The sequence below is a fragment of the Oncorhynchus keta genome, chromosome 19, assembly GCF_023373465.1.
Source record: "Oncorhynchus keta strain PuntledgeMale-10-30-2019 chromosome 19, Oket_V2, whole genome shotgun sequence".
Taxonomy (NCBI): domain Eukaryota; kingdom Metazoa; phylum Chordata; class Actinopteri; order Salmoniformes; family Salmonidae; genus Oncorhynchus; species Oncorhynchus keta.
This window is the reverse complement of record NC_068439.1, coordinates 38,920,646-38,940,343: the sequence shown is the minus strand read 5'-3', so window position 1 is coordinate 38,940,343 and position 19,698 is coordinate 38,920,646. Positions and strand designations below refer to the sequence as shown.

Sequence of the window (19,698 nt, the reverse complement as noted above, 5' to 3'; positions counted from 1 at the left end):
TCGTCCATGACCTGATTTACGTCTTCAGACCGTCTTTCGAACTCAGCTTTGATCTGATCCAGCTTTTCCTTCTCCACACGAATGTCTTGTTTGTTTTGTTCTATTTCCTCCAATTGTCCCTGTGTTTCAGACTTCATCAGATCAAACTCATCTCTTTCTTTCATGGTCAATCCCTTCTTTCTCTCAAAGGCTTCTTTTTCCTTCTGTATCTCCTCCTTTACATCTTCAAGTTGTTGTCTTTCCCTCGTGAGCTTTTCCTTCCAGTCTATTTCCATAGGCTCGGTCTGTGCTTCTGCTTCAGCCTTCAAGCTCGTCAAGTCTTCCCTTTGCCTTTTCATCAGTTCAAGACTGATATCCAATTCCTCTTTCTCCTTACTTATCTTACATCGCCTCTCTTCCAACTGATCTTTCTCTTTCAGTGTTTCATCCTTCCTGTCTTTCACTTCCTTCTTCTCTCTATCGAGTTCTTCACGCATTTTTTCCAATTCAAGCAATTTTGCATTCAGCTGGTCCTTTTCACTGTCAATTTCATCTCTAAGTCTTTTGATTTCACAACTTTCCTGCTTTAAGATGTCCATCTTCTTTCCTATTTCTTCCCGCATTCTATCCTCTTCCTCTTTGAGCCTAGCCATCTTGTCATCCATGTTGTCTTTTTCCCTCACCATTTCTGCCTCTTTCACTCTCAGTTCACCCATTGAGCTTTCTATCATTTCCTTGTCATTGTCCACCTCTAGCAACTGTTTTTTCATGTCCGTCGTCATTTGTTCCAAATGTTCTTTCTCTTTCCTTTGGTCTTCCATGTGAGATTCTGTCTCCTCTCTCTGTTGCTGTATCTCACTCCTCATTTGTTCCAGCTCCTCTCTCTCCTTTGTTAGCACATCCCACCTTTCTTCATGTCTTGTTTCTCTCTTTCAATCTTGTCATTCATGAGTTCCAGTTCGTTCTGCTTTTGTTTGTTCTTTTCCATAAAACCCACCATTTCTTCTCTTTGTTTTTGAGTTTGGATAGCCAGTTCTTCAACCTTCCCCCTCTCCCGTCTTGTCTCGTCCATGACCTGATTTACGTCTTCAGACCGTCTTTCGAACTCAGCTTTGATCTGATCCAGCTTTTCCTTCTCCACACGAATGTCTTGTTTGTTTTGTTCTATTTCCTCCAATTGTCCCTGTGTTTCAGACTTCATCAGATCAAACTCATCTCTTTCTTTCATGGTCAATCCCTTCTTTCTCTCAAAGGCTTCTTTTTCCTTCTGTATCTCCTCCTTTACATCTTCAAGTTGTTGTCTTTCCCTCGTGAGCTTTTCCTTCCAGTCTATTTCCATAGGCTCAGTCTGTGCTTCTGCTTCAGCCTTCAAGCTTGTCAAGTCTTCCCTTTGTCTTTTCATCAGTTCAAGACTGATATCCAATTCCTCTTTCTCCTTACTTATCTTACATCGCCTCTCTTCCAACTGATCTTTCTCTTTCAGTGTTTCATCCTTCCTGTCTTTCACTTCCTTCTTCTCTCTATCTAGTTCTTCACGCATTTTTTCCAACTCAAGCAATTTTGCATTCAGCTGGTCCTTTTCACTGTCAATTTCATCTCTCTCTAAGTCTTTTGATTTCACAACTTTCCTGCTTTAAGATGTCCATCTTCCTTCCTATTTCTTCCCGCATTCCATCCTCTTCCTCTTTGAGCCGAGCCATCTTGTTATCCATGTTGTCTTTTTCTCTCACCATTTCTGCCTCTTTAACTCTCAGTTCACCCATTGAGCTTTCTATCATTTCCTTGTCATTGTCCACCTCTAGCAACTGTTTTTTCATGTCCGTCGTCATTTGTTCCAAATGTTCTTTCTCTTTCCTTTGGTCTTTCATGTGAGATTCTGTCTCCTCTCTCTGTTGCTGTATCTCACACCTCATTTGTTCCAGCTCCTCTCTCTCCTTTGTTAGCACATCCCGCCTTTCTTCAATGTCTTGTTTCTCTCTTTCAATCTTGTCATTCATGAGTTCCAGTTCGTTCTGCTTTTGTTTGTTCTTTTCCATAAAACCCACCATTTCTTCTCTTTGTTTTTGAGTTTGGATAGCCAGTTCTTCAACCTTCCCCCTCTCCCGTCTTGTCTCGTCCATGACCTGATTTACGTCTTCAGACCGTCTTTCGAACTCAGCTTTGATCTGATCCAGCTTTTCCTTCTCCACACGAATGTCTTGTTTGTTTTGTTCTATTTCCTCCAATTGTCCCTGTGTTTCAGACTTCATCAGATCAAACTCATCTCTTTCTTTCATGGTCAATCCCTTCTTTCTCTCAAAGGCTTCTTTTTCCTTCTGTATCTCCTCTACATCTTCAAGTTGTTGTCTTTCCCTCGTGAGCTTTTCCTTCCAGTCTATTTCCATAGGCTCGGTCTGTGCTTCTGCTTCAGCCTTCAAGCTCGTCAAGTCTTCCCTTTGCCTTTTCATCAGTTCAAGACTGATATCCAATTCCTCTTTCTCCTTACTTATCTTACATCGCCTCTCTTCCAACTGATCTTTCTCTTTCAGTGTTTCATCCTTCCTGTCTTTCACTTCCTTCTTCTCTCTATCTAGTTCTTCACACATTTTTTCCAACTCAAGCAATTTTGCATTCAGCTGGTCCTTTTCACTGTCAATTTCATCTCTAAGTCTTTTGATTTCACAACTTTCCTGCTTTAAGATGTCCATCTTCTTTCCTATTTCTTCCCGCATTCTATCCTCTTCCTCTTTGAGCCTAGCCATCTTGTCATCCATGTTGTCTTTTTCGCTCACCATTTCTGCCTCTTTAACTCTCAGTTCACCCATTGAGCTTTCTATCATTTCCTTGTCATTGTCCACCTCCAGCAACTGTTTTTTCATGTCCGTCATCATTTGTTCCAAATGTTCTTTCTCTTTCCTTTGGTCTTCCATGTGAGATTCTGTCTCCTCTCTCTGTTGCTGTATCTCACTCCTCATTTGTTCCAGCTCCTCTCTCTCCTTTGTTAGCACATCCCGCCTTTCTTCAATGTCTTGTTTCTCTCTTTCAATCTTGTCATTCATGAGTTCCAGTTCGTTCTGCTTTTGTTTGTTCTTTTCCATAAAACCCACCATTTCTTCTCTTTGTTGTTGAGTTTGGATAGCCAGTTCTTCAACCTTCCCCCTCTCCCGTCTTGTCTCGTCCATGACCTGATTTACGTCTTCAGACCGTCTTTCGAACTCAGCTTTGATCTGATCCAGCTTTTCCTTCTCCACACGAATGTCTTGTTTGTTTTGTTCTATTTCCTCCAATTGTCTCTGTGTTTCAGACTTCATCAGATCAAACTCATCTCTTTCTTTCATGGTCAATCCCTTCTTTCTCTCAAAGGCTTCTTTTTCCTTCTGTATCTCCTCCTTTACATCTTCAAGTTGTTGTCTTTCCCTCGTGAGCTTTTCCTTCCAGTCTATTTCCATAGGCTCGGTCTGTGCTTCTGCTTCAGCCTTCAAGCTTGTCAAGTCTTCCCTTTGCCTTTTCATCAGTTCAAGACTGATATCCAATTCCTCTTTCTCCTTACTTATCTTACATCGCCTCTCTTCCAACTGATCTTTCTCTTTCAGTGTTTCATCCTTCCTGTCTTTCACTTCCTTCTTCTCTCTATCTAGTTCTTCACGCATTTTTTCCAACTCAAGCAATTTTGCATTCAGCTGGTCCTTTTCACTGTCAATTTCATCTCTAAGTCTTTTGATTTCACAACTTTCCTGCTTTAAGATGTCCATCTTCTTTCCTATTTCTTCCCGCATTCTATCCTCTTCCTCTTTGAGCCTAGCCATCTTGTCATCCATGTTGTCTTTTTCGCTCACCATTTCTGCCTCTTTAACTCTCAGTTCACCCATTGAGCTTTCTATCATTTCCTTGTCATTGTCCACCTCCAGCAACTGTTTTTTCATGTCCGTCATCATTTGTTCCAAATGTTCTTTCTCTTTCCTTTGGTCTTCCATGTGAGATTCTGTCTCCTCTCTCTGTTGCTGTATCTCACTCCTCATTTGTTCCAGCTCCTCTCTCTCCTTTGTTAGCACATCCCGCCTTTCTTCAATGTCTTGTTTCTCTCTTTCAATCTTGTCATTCATGAGTTCCAGTTCGTTCTGCTTTTGTTTGTTCTTTCCATAAAACCCACCATTTCTTCTCTTTGTTTTTGAGTTTGGATAGCCAGTTCTTCAACCTTCCCCCTCTCCCGTCTTGTCTCGTCCATGACCTGATTTACGTCTTCAGACCGTCTTTCGAACTCAGCTTTGATCTGATCCAGCTTTTCCTTCTCCACACGAATGTCTTGTTTGTTTTGTTCTATTTCCTCCAATTGTCTCTGTGTTTCAGACTTCATCAGATCAAACTCATCTCTTTCTTTCATGGTCAATCCCTTCTTTCTCTCAAAGGCTTCTTTTTCCTTCTGTATCTCCTCCTTTACATCTTCAAGTTGTTGTCTTTCCCTCGTGAGCTTTTCCTTCCAGTCTATTTCCATAGGCTCGGTCTGTGCTTCTGCTTCAGCCTTCAAGCTTGTCAAGTCTTCCCTTTGTCTTTTCATCAGTTCAAGACTGATATCCAATTCCTCTTTCTCCTTACTTATCTTACATCGCCTCTCTTCCAACTGATCTTTCTCTTTCAGTGTTTCATCCTTCCTGTCTTTCACTTCCTTCTTCTCTCTATCTAGTTCTTCACGCATTTTTTCCAACTCAAGCAATTTTGCATTCAGCTGGTCCTTTTCACTGTCAATTTCATCTCTAAGTCTTTTGATTTCACAACTTTCCTGCTTTAAGATGTCCATCTTCTTTCCTATTTCTTCCCGCATTCCATCCTCTTCCTCTTTGAGCCTAGCCATCTTGTCATCCATGTTGTCTTTTTCTCTCACCATTTCTGCCTCTTTAACTCTCAGTTCACCCATTGAGCTTTCTATCATTTCCTTGTCATTGTCCACCTCTAGCAACTGTTTTTTCATGTCCGTCGTCATTTGTTCCAAATGTTCTTTCTCTTTCCTTTGGTCTTCCATGTGAGATTCTGTCTCCTCTCTCTGTTGCTGTATCTCACTCCTCATTTGTTCCAGCTCCTCTCTCTCCTTTGTTAGCACATCCCGCCTTTCTTCAATGTCTTGTTTCTCTCTTTCAATCTTGTCATTCATGAGTTCCAGTTCGTTCTGCTTTTGTTTGTTCTTTTCCATAAAACCCACCATTTCTTCTCTTTGTTGTTGAGTTTGGATAGCCAGTTCTTCAACCTTCCCCCTCTCCCGTCTTGTCTCGTCCATGACCTGATTTACGTCTTCAGACCGTCTTTCGAACTCAGCTTTGATCTGATCCAGCTTTTCCTTCTCCACACGAATGTCTTGTTTGTTTTGTTCTATTTCCTCCAATTGTCCCTGTGTTTCAGACTTCATCAGATCAAACTCATCTCTTTCTTTCATGGTCAATCCCTTCTTTCTCTCAAAGGCTTCTTTTTCCTTCTGTATCTCCTCCTTTACATCTTCAAGTTGTTGTCTTTCCCTCGTGAGCTTTTCCTTCCAGTCTATTTCCATAGGCTCGGTCTGTGCTTCTGCTTCAGCCTTCAAGCTTGTCAAGTCTTCCCTTTGCCTTTTCATCAGTTCAAGACTGATATCCAATTCCTCTTTCTCCTTACTTATCTTACATCGCCTCTCTTCCAACTGATCTTTCTCTTTCAGTGTTTCATCCTTCCTGTCTTTCACTTCCTTCTTCTCTCTATCTAGTTCTTCACGCATTTTTTCCAACTCAAGCAATTTTGCATTCAGCTGGTCCTTTTCACTGTCAATTTCATCTCTAAGTCTTTTGATTTCACAACTTTCCTGCTTTAAGATGTCCATCTTCTTTCCTATTTCTTCCCGCATTCTATCCTCTTCCTCTTTGAGCCTAGCCATCTTGTCATCCATGTTGTCTTTTTCTCTCACCATTTCTGCCTCTTTAACTCTCAGTTCACCCATTGAGCTTTCTATCATTTCCTTGTCATTGTCCACCTCTAGCAACTGTTTTTTCATGTCCGTCGTCATTTGTTCCAAATGTTCTTTCTCTTTCCTTTGGTCTTCCATGTGAGATTCTGTCTCCTCTCTCTGTTGCTGTATCTCACTCCTCATTTGTTCCAGCTCCTCTCTCTCCTTTGTTAGCACATCCCGCCTTTCTTCAATGTCTTGTTTCTCTCTTTCAATCTTGTCATTCATGAGTTCCAGTTCGTTCTGCTTTTGTTTGTTCTTTTCCATAAAACCCACCATTTCTTCTCTTTGTTTTTGAGTTTGGATAGCCAGTTCTTCAACCTTCCCCCTCTCCCGTCTTGTCTCGTCCATGACCTGATTTACGTCTTCAGACCCTCTTTCGAACTCAGCTTTGATCTGATCCAGCTTTTCCTTCTCCACACGAATGTCTTGTTTGTTTTGTTCTATTTCCTCCAATTGTCTCTGTGTTTCAGACTTCATCAGATCAAACTCATCTCTTTCTTTCATGGTCAATCCCTTCTTTCTCTCAAAGGCTTCTTTTTCCTTCTGTATCTCCTCCTTTACATCTTCAAGTTGTTGTCTTTCCCTCGTGAGCTTTTCCTTCCAGTCTATTTCCATAGGCTCGGTCTGTGCTTCTGCTTCAGCCTTCAAGCTTGTCAAGTCTTCCCTTTGCCTTTTCATCAGTTCAAGACTGATATCCAATTCCTCTTTCTCCTTACTTATCTTACATCGCCTCTCTTCCAACTGATCTTTCTCTTTCAGTGTTTCATCCTTCCTGTCTTTCACTTCCTTCTTCTCTCTATCTAGTTCTTCACGCATTTTTTCCAACTCAAGCAATTTTGCATTCAGCTGGTCCTTTTCACTGTCAATTTCATCTCTAAGTCTTTTGATTTCACAACTTTCCTGCTTTAAGATGTCCATCTTCTTTCCTATTTCTTCCCGCATTCTATCCTCTTCCTCTTTGAGCCTAGCCATCTTGTCATCCATGTTGTCTTTTTCTCTCACCATTTCTGCCTCTTTAACTCTCAGTTCACCCATTGAGCTTTCTATCATTTCCTTGTCATTGTCCACCTCTAGCAACTGTTTTTTCATGTCCGTCGTCATTTGTTCCAAATGTTCTTTCTCTTTCCTTTGGTCTTCCATGTGAGATTCTGTCTCCTCTCTCTGTTGCTGTATCTCACTCCTCATTTGTTCCAGCTCCTCTCTCTCCTTTGTTAGCACATCCCGCCTTTCTTCAATGTCTTGTTTCTCTCTTTCAATCTTGTCATTCATGAGTTCCAGTTCGTTCTGCTTTTGTTTGTTCTTTTCCATAAAACCCACCATTTCTTCTCTTTGTTTTTGAGTTTGGATAGCCAGTTCTTCAACCTTCCCCCTCTCCCGTCTTGTCTCGTCCATGACCTGATTTACGTCTTCAGACCGTCTTTCGAACTCAGCTTTGATCTGATCCAGCTTTTCCTTCTCCACACGAATGTCTTGTTTGTTTTGTTCTATTTCCTCCAATTGTCTCTGTGTTTCAGACTTCATCAGATCAAACTCATCTCTTTCTTTCATGGTCAATCCCTTCTTTCTCTCAAAGGCTTCTTTTTCCTTCTGTATCTCCTCCTTTACATCTTCAAGTTGTTGTCTTTCCCTCGTGAGCTTTTCCTTCCAGTCTATTTCCATAGGCTCGGTCTGTGCTTCTGCTTCAGCCTTCAAGCTTGTCAAGTCTTCCCTTTGCCTTTTCATCAGTTCAAGACTGATATCCAATTCCTCTTTCTCCTTACTTATCTTACATCGCCTCTCTTCCAACTGATCTTTCTCTTTCAGTGTTTCATCCTTCCTGTCTTTCACTTCCTTCTTCTCTCTATCGAGTTCTTCACGCATTTTTTCCAACTCAAGCAATTTTGCATTCAGCTGGTCCTTTTCACTGTCAATTTCATCTCTAAGTCTTTTGATTTCACAACTTTCCTGCTTTAAGATGTCCATCTTCTTTCCTATTTCTTCCCGCATTCTATCCTCTTCCTCTTTGAGCCTAGCCATCTTGTCATCCATGTTGTCTTTTTTCTCTCACCATTTCTGCCTCTTTAACTCTCAGTTCACCCATTGAGCTTTCTATCATTTCCTTGTCATTGTCCACCTCTAGCAACTGTTTTTTTCATGTCCGTCGTCATTTGTTCCAAATGTTCTTTCTCTTTCCTTTGGTCTTCCATGTGAGATTCTGTCTCCTCTCTCTGTTGCTGTATCTCACTCCTCATTTGTTCCAGCTCCTCTCTCTCCTTTGTTAGCACATCCCGCCTTTCTTCAATGTCTTGTTTCTCTCTTTCAATCTTGTCATTCATGAGTTCCAGTTCGTTCTGCTTTTGTTTGTTCTTTTCCATAAAACCCACCATTTCTTCTCTTTGTTTTTGAGTTTGGATAGCCAGTTCTTCAACCTTCCCCTCTCCCGTCTTGTCTCGTCCATGACCTGATTTACGTCTTCAGACCGTCTTTCGAACTCAGCTTTGATCTGATCCAGCTTTTCCTTCTCCACACGAATGTCTTGTTTGTTTTGTTCTATTTCCTCCAATTGTCTCTGTGTTTCAGACTTCATCAGATCAAACTCATCTCTTTCTTTCATGGTCAATCCCTTCTTTCTCTCAAAGGCTTCTTTTTCCTTCTGTATCTCCTCCTTTACGTCTTCAAGTTGTTGTCTTTCCCTCGTGAGCTTTTCCTTCCAGTCTATTTCCATAGGCTCGGTCTGTGCTTCTGCTTCAGCCTTCAAGCTCGTCAAGTCTTCCCTTTGTCTTTTCATCAGTTCAAGACTGATATCCAATTCCTCTTTCTCCTTACTTATCTTACATCGCCTCTCTTCCAACTGATCTTTCTCTTTCAGTGTTTCATCCTTCCTGTCTTTCACTTCCTTCTTCTCTCTATCTAGTTCTTCACGCATTTTTTCCAACTCAAGCAATTTTGCATTCAGCTGGTCCTTTTCACTGTCAATTTCATCTCTAAGTCTTTTGATTTCACAACTTTCCTGCTTTAAGATGTCCATCTTCTTTCCTATTTCTTCCCGCATTCTATCCTCTTCCTCTTTGAGCCTAGCCATCTTGTTATCCATGTTGTCTTTTTCTCTCACCATTTCTGCCTCTTTAACTCTCAGTTCACCCATTGAGCTTTCTATCATTTCCTTGTCATTATCCACCTCTAGCAACTGTTTTTTCATGTCCGTCGTCATTTGTTCCAAATGTTCTTTCTCTTTCCTTTGGTCTTCCATGTGAGATTCTGTCTCCTCTCTCTGTTGCTGTATCTCACACCTCATTTGTTCCAGCTCCTCTCTCTCCTTTGTTAGCACATCCCGCCTTTCTTCAATGTCTTGTTTCTCTCTTTCAATCTTGTCATTCATGAGTTCCAGTTCGTTCTGCTTTTGTTTGTTCTTTTCCATAAAACCCACCATTTCTTCTCTTTGTTTTTGAGTTTGGATAGCCAGTTCTTCAACCTTCCCCCTCTCCCGTCTTGTCTCGTCCATGACCTGATTTACGTCTTCAGACCGTCTTTCGAACTCAGCTTTGATCTGATCCAGCTTTTCCTTCTCCACACGAATGTCTTGTTTGTTTTGTTCTATTTCCTCCAATTGTCCCTGTGTTTCAGACTTCATCAGATCAAACTCATCTCTTTCTTTCATGGTCAATCCCTTCTTTCTCTCAAAGGCTTCTTTTTCCTTCTGTATCTCCTCCTTTACATCTTCAAGTTGTTGTCTTTCCCTCGTGAGCTTTTCCTTCCAGTCTATTTCCATAGGCTCGGTCTGTGCTTCTGCTTCAGCCTTCAAGCTTGTCAAGTCTTCCCTTTGTCTTTTCATCAGTTCAAGACTGATATCCAATTCCTCTTTCTCCTTACTTATCTTACATCGCCTCTCTTCCAACTGATCTTTCTCTTTCAGTGTTTCATCCTTCCTGTCTTTCACTTCCTTCTTCTCTCTATCTAGTTCTTCACGCATTTTTTCCAACTCAAGCAATTTTGCATTCAGCTGGTCCTTTTCACTGTCAATTTCATCTCTAAGTCTTTTGACTTCACAACTTTCCTGCTTTAAGATGTCCATCTTCTTTCCTATTTCTTCCCGCATTCTATCCTCTTCCTCTTTGAGCCGAGCCATCTTGTCATCCATGTTGTCTTTTTCTCTCACCATTTCTGCCTCTTTCACTCTCAGTTCACCCATTGAGCTTTCTATCATTTCCTTGTCATTGTCCACCTCTAGCAACTGTTTTTTCATGTCCGTCGTCATTTGTTCCAAATGTTCTTTCTCTTTCCTTTGGTCTTCCATGTGAGATTCTGTCTCCTCTCTCTGTTGCTGTATCTCACTCCTCATTTGTTCCAGCTCCTCTCTCTCCTTTGTTAGCACATCCCGCCTTTCTTCAATGTCTTGTTTCTCTCTTTCAATCTTGTCATTCATGAGTTCCAGTTCGTTCTGCTTTTGTTTGTTCTTTTCCATAAAACCCACCATTTCTTCTCTTTGTTTTTGAGTTTGGATAGCCAGTTCTTCAACCTTCCCCTCTCCCGTCTTGTCTCGTCCATGACCTGATTTACGTCTTCAGACCGTCTTTCGAACTCAGCTTTGATCTGATCCAGCTTTTCCTTCTCCACACGAATGTCTTGTTTGTTTTGTTTTATTTCCTCCAATTGTCCCTGTGTTTCAGACTTCATCAGATCAAACTCATCTCTTTCTTTCATGGTCAATCCCTTCTTTCTCTCAAAGGCTTCTTTTTCCTTCTGTATCTCCTCCTTTACATCTTCAAGTTGTTGTCTTTCCCTCGTGAGCTTTTCCTTCCAGTCTATTTCCATAGGCTCGGTCTGTGCTTCTGCTTCAGCCTTCAAGCTTGTCAAGTCTTCCCTTTGCCTTTTCATCAGTTCAAGACTGATATCCAATTCCTCTTTCTCCTTACTTATCTTACATCGCCTCTCTTCCAACTGATCTTTCTCTTTCAGTGTTTCATCCTTCCTGTCTTTCACTTCCTTCTTCTCTCTATCGAGTTCTTCACGCATTTTTTCCAACTCAAGCAATTTTGCATTCAGCTGGTCCTTTTCACTGTCAATTTCATCTCTAAGTCTTTTGATTTCACAACTTTCCTGCTTTAAGATGTCCATCTTCTTTCCTATTTCTTCCCGCATTCTATCCTCTTCCTCTTTGAGCCTAGCCATCTTGTCATCCATGTTGTCTTTTTCTCTCACCATTTCTGCCTCTTTAACTCTCAGTTCACCCATTGAGCTTTCTATCATTTCCTTGTCATTGTCCACCTCTAGCAACTGTTTTTTCATGTCCGTCGTCATTTGTTCCAAATGTTCTTTCTCTTTCCTTTGGTCTTCCATGTGAGATTCTGTCTCCTCTCTCTGTTGCTGTATCTCACTCCTCATTTGTTCCAGCTCCTCTCTCTCCTTTGTTAGCACATCCCGCCTTTCTTCAATGTCTTGTTTCTCTCTTTCAATCTTGTCATTCATGAGTTCCAGTTCGTTCTGCTTTTGTTTGTTCTTTTCCATAAAACCCACCATTTCTTCTCTTTGTTGTTGAGTTTGGATAGCCAGTTCTTCAACCTTCCCCCTCTCCCGTCTTGTCTCGTCCATGACCTGATTTACGTCTTCAGACCGTCTTTCGAACTCAGCTTTGATCTGATCCAGCTTTTCCTTCTCCACACGAATGTCTTGTTTGTTTTGTTCTATTTCCTCCAATTGTCCCTGTGTTTCAGACTTCATCAGATCAAACTCATCTCTTTCTTTCATGGTCAATCCCTTCTTTCTCTCAAAGGCTTCTTTTTCCTTCTGTATCTCCTCCTTTACGTCTTCAAGTTGTTGTCTTTCCCTCGTGAGCTTTTCCTTCCAGTCTATTTCCATAGGCTCGGTCTGTGCTTCTGCTTCAGCCTTCAAGCTCGTCAAGTCTTCCCTTTGCCTTTTCATCAGTTCAAGACTGATATCCAATTCCTCTTTCTCCTTACTTATCTTACATCGCCTCTCTTCCAACTGATCTTTCTCTTTCAGTGTTTCATCCTTCCTGTCTTTCACTTCCTTCTTCTCTCTATCGAGTTCTTCACGCATTTTTTCCAACTCAAGCAATTTTGCATTCAGCTGGTCCTTTTCACTGTCAATTTCATCTCTAAGTCTTTTGATTTCACAACTTTCCTGCTTTAAGATGTCCATCTTCTTTCCTATTTCTTCCCGCATTCTATCCTCTTCCTCTTTGAGCCTAGCCATCTTGTCATCCATGTTGTCTTTTTCTCTCACCATTTCTGCCTCTTTAACTCTCAGTTCACCCATTGAGCTTTCTATCATTTCCTTGTCATTGTCCACCTCTAGCAACTGTTTTTCATGTCCGTCGTCATTTGTTCCAAATGTTCTTTCTCTTTCCTTTGGTCTTCCATGTGAGATTCTGTCTCCTCTCTCTGTTGCTGTATCTCACTCCTCATTTGTTCCAGCTCCTCTCTCTCCTTTGTTAGCACATCCCGCCTTTCTTCAATGTCTTGTTTCTCTCTTTCAATCTTGTCATTCATGAGTTCCAGTTCGTTCTGCTTTTGTTTGTTCTTTTCCATAAAACCCACCATTTCTTCTCTTTGTTTTTGAGTTTGGATAGCCAGTTCTTCAACCTTCCCCCTCTCCCGTCTTGTCTCGTCCATGACCTGATTTACGTCTTCAGACCGTCTTTCGAACTCAGCTTTGATCTGATCCAGCTTTTCCTTCTCCACACGAATGTCTTGTTTGTTTTGTTCTATTTCCTCCAATTGTCCCTGTGTTTCAGACTTCATCAGATCAAACTCATCTCTTTCTTTCATGGTCAATCCCTTCTTTCTCTCAAAGGCTTCTTTTTCCTTCTGTATCTCCTCCTTTACGTCTTCAAGTTGTTGTCTTTCCCTCGTGAGCTTTTCCTTCCAGTCTATTTCCATAGGCTCGGTCTGTGCTTCTGCTTCAGCCTTCAAGCTTGTCAAGTCTTCCCTTTGTCTTTTCATCAGTTCAAGACTGATATCCAATTCCTCTTTCTCCTTACTTATCTTACATTGCCTCTCTTCCAACTGATCTTTCTCTTTCAGTGTTTCATCCTTCCTGTCTTTCACTTCCTTCTTCTCTCTATCTAGTTCTTCACGCATTTTTTCCAACTCAAGCAATTTTGCATTCAGCTGGTCCTTTTCACTGTCAATTTCATCTCTAAGTCTTTTGACTTCACAACTTTCCTGCTTTAAGATGTCCATCTTCCTTCCTATTTCTTCCCGCATTCCATCCTCTTCCTCTTTGAGCCGAGCCATCTTGTTATCCATGTTGTCTTTTTCTCTCACCATTTCTGCCTCTTTCACTCTCAGTTCACCCATTGAGCTTTCTATCATTTCCTTGTCATTATCCACCTCAAGCAACTGTTTTTTCATGTCCGTCGTCATTTGTTCCAAATGTTCTTTCTCTTTCCTTTGGTCTTCCATGTGAGATTCTGTCTCCTCTCTCTGTTGCTGTATCTCACTCCTCATTTGTTCCAGCTCCTCTCTCTCCTTTGTTAGCACATCCCGCCTTTCTTCAATGTCTTGTTTCTCTCTTTCAATCTTGTCATTCATGAGTTCCAGTTCGTTCTGCTTTTGTTTGTTCTTTTCCATAAAACCCACCATTTCTTCTCTTTGTTTTTGAGTTTGGATAGCCAGTTCTTCAACCTTCCCCCTCTCCCGTCTTGTCTCGTCCATGACCTGATTTACGTCTTCAGACCGTGTTTCTAACTCAGCTTTGATCTGATCCAGCTTTTCCTTCTCCACACGAATGTCTTGTTTGTTTTGTTCTATTTCCTCCAATTGTCCCTGTGTTTCAGACTTCATCAGATCAAACTCATCTCTTTCTTTCATGGTCAATCCCTTCTTTCTCTCAAAGGCTTCTTTTTCCTTCTGTATCTCCTCCTTTACATCTTCAAGTTGTTGTCTTTCCCTCGTGAGCTTTTCCTTCCAGTCTATTTCCATAGGCTCGGTCTGTGCTTCTGCTTCAGCCTTCAAGCTTGTCAAGTCTTCCCTTTGTCTTTTCATCAGTTCAAGACTGATATCCAATTCCTCTTTCTCCTTACTTATCTTACATCGCCTCTCTTCCAACTGATCTTTCTCTTTCAGTGTTTCATCCTTCCTGTCTTTCACTTCCTTCTTCTCTCTATCTAGTTCTTCACGCATTTTTTCCAACTCAAGCAATTTTGCATTCAGCTGGTCCTTTTCACTGTCAATTTCATCTCTAAGTCTTTTGATTTCACAACTTTCCTGCTTTAAGATGTCCATCTTCTTTCCTATTTCTTCCCGCATTCTATCCTCTTCCTCTTTGAGCCTAGCCATCTTGTCATCCATGTTGTCTTTTTCTCTCACCATTTCTGCCTCTTTAACTCTCAGTTCACCCATTGAGCTTTCTATCATTTCCTTGTCATTGTCCACCTCTAGCAACTGTTTTTTCATGTCCGTCGTCATTTGTTCCAAATGTTCTTTCTCTTTCCTTTGGTCTTCCATGTGAGATTCTGTCTCCTCTCTCTGTTGCTGTATCTCACTCCTCATTTGTTCCAGCTCCTCTCTCTCCTTTGTTAGCACATCCCGCCTTTCTTCAATGTCTTGTTTCTCTCTTTCAATCTTGTCATTCATGAGTTCCAGTTCGTTCTGCTTTTGTTTGTTCTTTTCCATAAAACCCACCATTTCTTCTCTTTGTTTTTGAGTTTGGATAGCCAGTTCTTCAACCTTCCCCCTCTCCCGTCTTGTCTCGTCCATGACCTGATTTACGTCTTCAGACCGTCTTTCGAACTCAGCTTTGATCTGATCCAGCTTTTCCTTCTCCACACGAATGTCTTGTTTGTTTTGTTCTATTTCCTCCAATTGTCTCTGTGTTTCAGACTTCATCAGATCAAACTCATCTCTTTCTTTCATGGTCAATCCCTTCTTTCTCTCAAAGGCTTCTTTTTCCTTCTGTATCTCCTCCTTTACATCTTCAAGTTGTTGTCTTTCCCTCGTGAGCTTTTCCTTCCAGTCTATTTCCATAGGCTCGGTCTGTGCTTCTGCTTCAGCCTTCAAGCTCGTCAAGTCTTCCCTTTGCCTTTTCATCAGTTCAAGACTGATATCCAATTCCTCTTTCTCCTTACTTATCTTACATCGCCTCTCTTCCAACTGATCTTTCTCTTTCAGTGTTTCATCCTTCCTGTCTTTCACTTCCTTCTTCTCTCTATCTAGTTCTTCACGCATTTTTTCCAACTCAAGCAATTTTGCATTCAGCTGGTCCTTTTCACTGTCAATTTCATCTCTAAGTCTTTTGATTTCACAACTTTCCTGCTTTAAGATGTCCATCTTCTTTCCTATTTCTTCCCGCATTCTATCCTCTTCCTCTTTGAGCCTAGCCATCTTGTCATCCATGTTGTCTTTTTCTCTCACCATTTCTGCCTCTTTAACTCTCAGTTCACCCATTGAGCTTTCTATCATTTCCTTGTCATTGTCCACCTCTAGCAACTGTTTTTTCATGTCCGTCGTCATTTGTTCCAAATGTTCTTTCTCTTTCCTTTGGTCTTTCATGTGAGATTCTGTCTCCTCTCTCTGTTGCTGTATCTCACTCCTCATTTGTTCCAGCTCCTCTCTCTCCTTTGTTAGCACATCCCGCCTTTCTTCAATGTCTTGTTTCTCTCTTTCAATCTTGTCATTCATGAGTTCCAGTTCGTTCTGCTTTTGTTTGTTCCTTTCCATAAAACCCACCATTTCTTCTCTTTGTTTTTGAGTTTGGATAGCCAGTTCTTCAACCTTCCCCCTCTCCCGTCTTGTCTCGTCCATGACCTGATTTACGTCTTCAGACCGTCTTTCGAACTCAGCTTTGATCTGATCCAGCTTTTCCTTCTCCACACGAATGTCTTGTTTGTTTTGTTCTATTTCCTCCAATTGTCCCTGTGTTTCAGACTTCATCAGATCAAACTCATCTCTTTCTTTCATGGTCAATCCCTTCTTTCTCTCAAAGGCTTCTTTTTCCTTCTGTATCTCCTCCTTTACATCTTCAAGTTGTTGTCTTTCCCTCGTGAGCTTTTCCTTCCAGTCTATTTCCATAGGCTCGGTCTGTGCTTCTGCTTCAGCCTTCAAGCTTGTCAAGTCTTCCCTTGTCTTTTCATCAGTTCAAGACTGATATCCAATTCCTCTTTCTCCTTACTTATCTTCCATCGCCTCTCTTCCAACTGATCTTTCTCTTTCAGTGTTTCATCCTTCCTGTCTTTCACTTCCTTCTTCTCTCTATCTAGTTCTTCACGCATTTTTTCCAACTCAAGCAATTTTGCATTCAGCTGGTCCTTTTCACTGTCAATTTCATCTCTAAGTCTTTTGATTTCACAACTTTCCTGCTGTAAGATGTCCATCTTCTTTCCTATTTCTTCCCGCATTCTATCCTCTTCCTCTTTGAGCCTAGCCATCTTGTCATCCATGTTGTCTTTTTCTCTCACCATTTCTGCCTCTTTAACTCTCAGTTCACCCATTGAGCTTTCTATCATTTCCTTGTCATTGTCCACCTCTAGCAACTGTTTTTTCATGTCCGTCGTCATTTGTTCCAAATGTTCTTTCTCTTTCCTTTGGTCTTCCATGTGAGATTCTGTCTCCTCTCTCTGTTGCTGTATCTCACTCCTCATTTGTTCCAGCTCCTCTCTCTCCTTTGTTAGCACATCCCGCCTTTCTTCAATGTCTTGTTTCTCTCTTTCAATCTTGTCATTCATGAGTTCCAGTTCGTTCTGCTTTTGTTTGTTCTTTTCCATAAAACCCACCATTTCTTCTCTTTGTTTTTGAGTTTGGATAGCCAGTTCTTCAACCTTCCCCCTCTCCCGTCTTGTCTCGTCCATGACCTGATTTACGTCTTCAGACCGTCTTTCGAACTCAGCTTTGATCTGATCCAGCTTTTCCTTCTCCACACGAATGTCTTGTTTGTTTTGTTCTATTTCCTCCAATTGTCCCTGTGTTTCAGACTTCATCAGATCAAACTCATCTCTTTCTTTCATGGTCAATCCCTTCTTTCTCTCAAAGGCTTCTTTTTCCTTCTGTATCTCCTCCTTTACATCTTTAAGTTGTTGTCTTTCCCTCGTGAGCTTTTCCTTCCAGTCTATTTCCATAGGCTCGGTCTGTGCTTCTGCTTCAGCCTTCAAGCTCGTCAAGTCTTCCCTTGCCTTTTCATCAGTTCAAGACTGATATCCAATTCCTCTTTCTCCTTACTTATCTTACATCGCCTCTTTCCAACTGATCTTTCTCTTTCAGTGTTTCATCCTTCCTGTCTTTCACTTCCTTCTTCTCTCTATCGAGTTCTTCACGCATTTTTTCCAACTCAAGCAATTTTGCATTCAGCTGGTCCTTTTCACTGTCAATTTCATCTCTAAGTCTTTTGATTTCACAACTTTCCTGCTTTAAGATGTCCATCTTCTTTCCTATTTCTTCCCGCATTCTATCCTCTTCCTCTTTGAGCCTAGCCATCTTGTCATCCATGTTGTCTTTTTCTCTCACCATTTCTGCCTCTTTAACTCTCAGTTCACCCATTGAGCTTTCTATCATTTCCTTGTCATTGTCCACCTCTAGCAACTGTTTTTTCATGTCCGTCGTCATTTGTTCCAAATGTTCTTTCTCTTTCCTTTGGTCTTCCATGTGAGATTCTGTCTCCTCTCTCTGTTGCTGTATCTCACTCCTCATTTGTTCCAGCTCCTCTCTCTCCTTTGTTAGCACATCCCACCTTTCTTCAATGTCTTGTTTCTCTCTTTCAATCTTGTCATTCATGAGTTCCAGTTCGTTCTGCTTTTGTTTGTTCTTTTCCATAAAACCCACCATTTCTTCTCTTTGTTGTTGAGTTTGGATAGCCAGTTCTTCAACCTTCCCCCTCTCCCGTCTTGTCTCGTCCATGACCTGATTTACGTCTTCAGACCGTCTTTCGAACTCAGCTTTGATCTGATCCAGCTTTTCCTTCTCCACACGAATGTCTTGTTTGTTTTGTTCTATTTCCTCCAATTGTCCCTGTGTTTCAGACTTCATCAGATCAAACTCATCTCTTTCTTTCATGGTCAATCCCTTCTTTCTCTCAAAGGCTTCTTTTTCCTTCTGTATCTCCTCCTTTACATCTTCAAGTTGTTGTCTTTCCCTCGTGAGCTTTTCCTTCCAGTCTATTTCCATAGGCTCGGTCTGTGCTTCTGCTTCAGCCTTCAAGCTTGTCAAGTCTTCCCTTTGTCTTTTCATCAGTTCAAGACTGATATCCAATTCCTCTTTCTCCTTACTTATCTTACATCGCCTCTCTTCCAACTGATCTTTCTCTTTCAGTGTTTCATCCTTCCTGTCTTTCACTTCCTTCTTCTCTCTATCTAGTTCTTCACGCATTTTTTCCAACTCAAGCAATTTTGCATTCAGCTGGTCCTTTTCACTGTCAATTTCATCTCTAAGTCTTTTGACTTCACAACTTTCCTGCTTTAAGATGTCCATCTTCTTTCCTATTTCTTCCCGCATTCTATCCTCTTCCTCTTTGAGCCTAGCCATCTTGTTATCCATGTTGTCTTTTTCTCTCACCATTTCTGCCTCTTTCACTCTCAGTTCACCCATTGAGCTTTCTATCATTTCCTTGTCATTGTCCACCTCTAGCAACTGTTTTTTCATGTCCGTCGTCATTTGTTCCAAATGTTCTTTCTCTTTCCTTTGGTCTTCCATGTGAGATTCTGTCTCCTCTCTCTGTTGCTGTATCTCACTCCTCATTTGTTCCAGCTCCTCTCTCTCCTTTGTTAGCACATCCCGCCTTTCTTCAATGTCTTGTTTCTCTCTTTCAATCTTGTCATTCATGAGTTCCAGTTCGTTCTGCTTTTGTTTGTTCTTTTCCATAAAACCCACCATTTCTTCTCTTTGTTGTTGAGTTTGGATAGCCAGTTCTTCAACCTTCCCCCTCTCCCGTCTTGTCTCGTCCATGACCTGATTTACGTCTTCAGACCGTCTTTCGAACTCAGCTTTGATCTGATCCAGCTTTTCCTTCTCCACACGAATGTCTTGTTTGTTTTGTTCTATTTCCTCCAATTGTCCCTGTGTTTCAGACTTCATCAGATCAAACTCATCTCTTTCTTTCATGGTCAAGCCCTTCTTTCTCTCAAAGGCTTCTTTTTCCTTCTGTATCTCCTCCTTTACGTCTTCAAGTTGTTGTCTTTCCCTCGTGAGCTTTTCCTTCCAGTCTATTTCCATAGGCTCGGTCTGTGCTTCTGCTTCAGCCTTCAAGCTTGTCAAGTCTTCCTTTGCCTTTTCATCAGTTCAAGACTGATATCCAATTCCTCTTCCTCCTTACTTATCTTACATCGCCTCTCTTCCAACTGATCTTTCTCTTTCAGTGTTTCATCCTTCCTGTCTTTCACTTCCTTCTTCTCTCTATCTAGTTCTTCACGCATTTTTTCCAACTCAAGCAATTTTGCATTCAGCTGGTCCTTTTCACTGTCAATTTCATCTCTAAGTCTTTTGATTTCACAACTTTCCTGCTTTAAGATGTCCATCTTCCTTCCTATTTCTTCCCGCATTCCATTCTCTTCCTCTTTGAGCCGAGCCATCTTGTTATCCATGTTGTCTTTTTCTCTCACCATTTCTGCCTCTTTCACTCTCAGTTCACCCATTGAGCTTTCTATCATTTCCTTGTCATTGTCCACCTCTAGCAACTGTTTTTTCATGTCCGTCGTCATTTGTTCCAAATGTTCTTTCTCTTTCCTTTGGTCTTCCATGTGAGATTCTGTCTCCTCTCTCTGTTGCTGTATCTCACTCCTCATTTGTTCCAGCTCCTCTCTCTCCTTTGTTAGCACATCCCGCCTTTCTTCGATGTCTTGTTTCTCTCTT

At 41.4% G+C, this 19,698-nt stretch overlaps 2 protein-coding genes across 37 annotated transcripts in view; both read right to left on the bottom strand.

Moving 5' to 3' along the window:
- LOC118398249 (golgin subfamily B member 1-like) overlaps positions 1-19,698 on the bottom strand; it is a 51,045-nt gene that overhangs the window by 16,163 nt on the left and 15,184 nt on the right. For 18 of the 34 annotated variants that reach the window (XM_052470504.1, XM_052470512.1, XM_052470506.1 and 15 more), the window contains exons 7-9: positions 13,255-13,581; positions 10,451-12,211; positions 5,198-6,274 (exon numbers count right to left, since the gene is read on the bottom strand). In XM_052470504.1, the coding sequence (XP_052326464.1) occupies positions 5,198-6,274; positions 10,451-12,211; positions 13,255-13,581 (3,165 nt within the window). Of the gene's footprint in view, positions 1-11; positions 841-1,671; positions 2,103-2,816; positions 3,861-4,799; positions 6,275-6,991; positions 7,319-9,080; positions 10,419-10,450; positions 12,212-13,254; positions 13,582-19,698 lie in introns of all 34 variants that reach the window. The other 16 variants (XM_052470524.1, XM_052470516.1, XM_052470522.1 and 13 more) reach the window with 13 other exon arrangements.
- LOC127909387 (trichohyalin-like) lies at positions 5,746-19,109 on the bottom strand. 3 transcript variants are annotated; one of them, XM_052470532.1, is made up of 3 exons: positions 17,585-19,107; positions 8,037-8,194; positions 5,746-5,947 (listed from the first exon to the last, which is right to left on the bottom strand). In XM_052470532.1, exons 1-3 carry the CDS (start codon positions 19,060-19,062, stop codon positions 5,937-5,939), a joined length of 1,647 nt encoding a protein of 548 aa, XP_052326492.1. In that variant the 5' UTR covers positions 19,063-19,107; the 3' UTR covers positions 5,746-5,936. The 3 variants fall into 3 exon arrangements, with proteins under 3 accessions (XP_052326492.1, XP_052326491.1, XP_052326493.1); XM_052470531.1 differs by having other exon boundaries at positions 8,037-8,331; positions 17,722-19,106; XM_052470533.1 differs by lacking the exons at positions 5,746-5,947; positions 8,037-8,194 and adding an exon at positions 17,062-17,427 and having other exon boundaries at positions 18,472-19,109.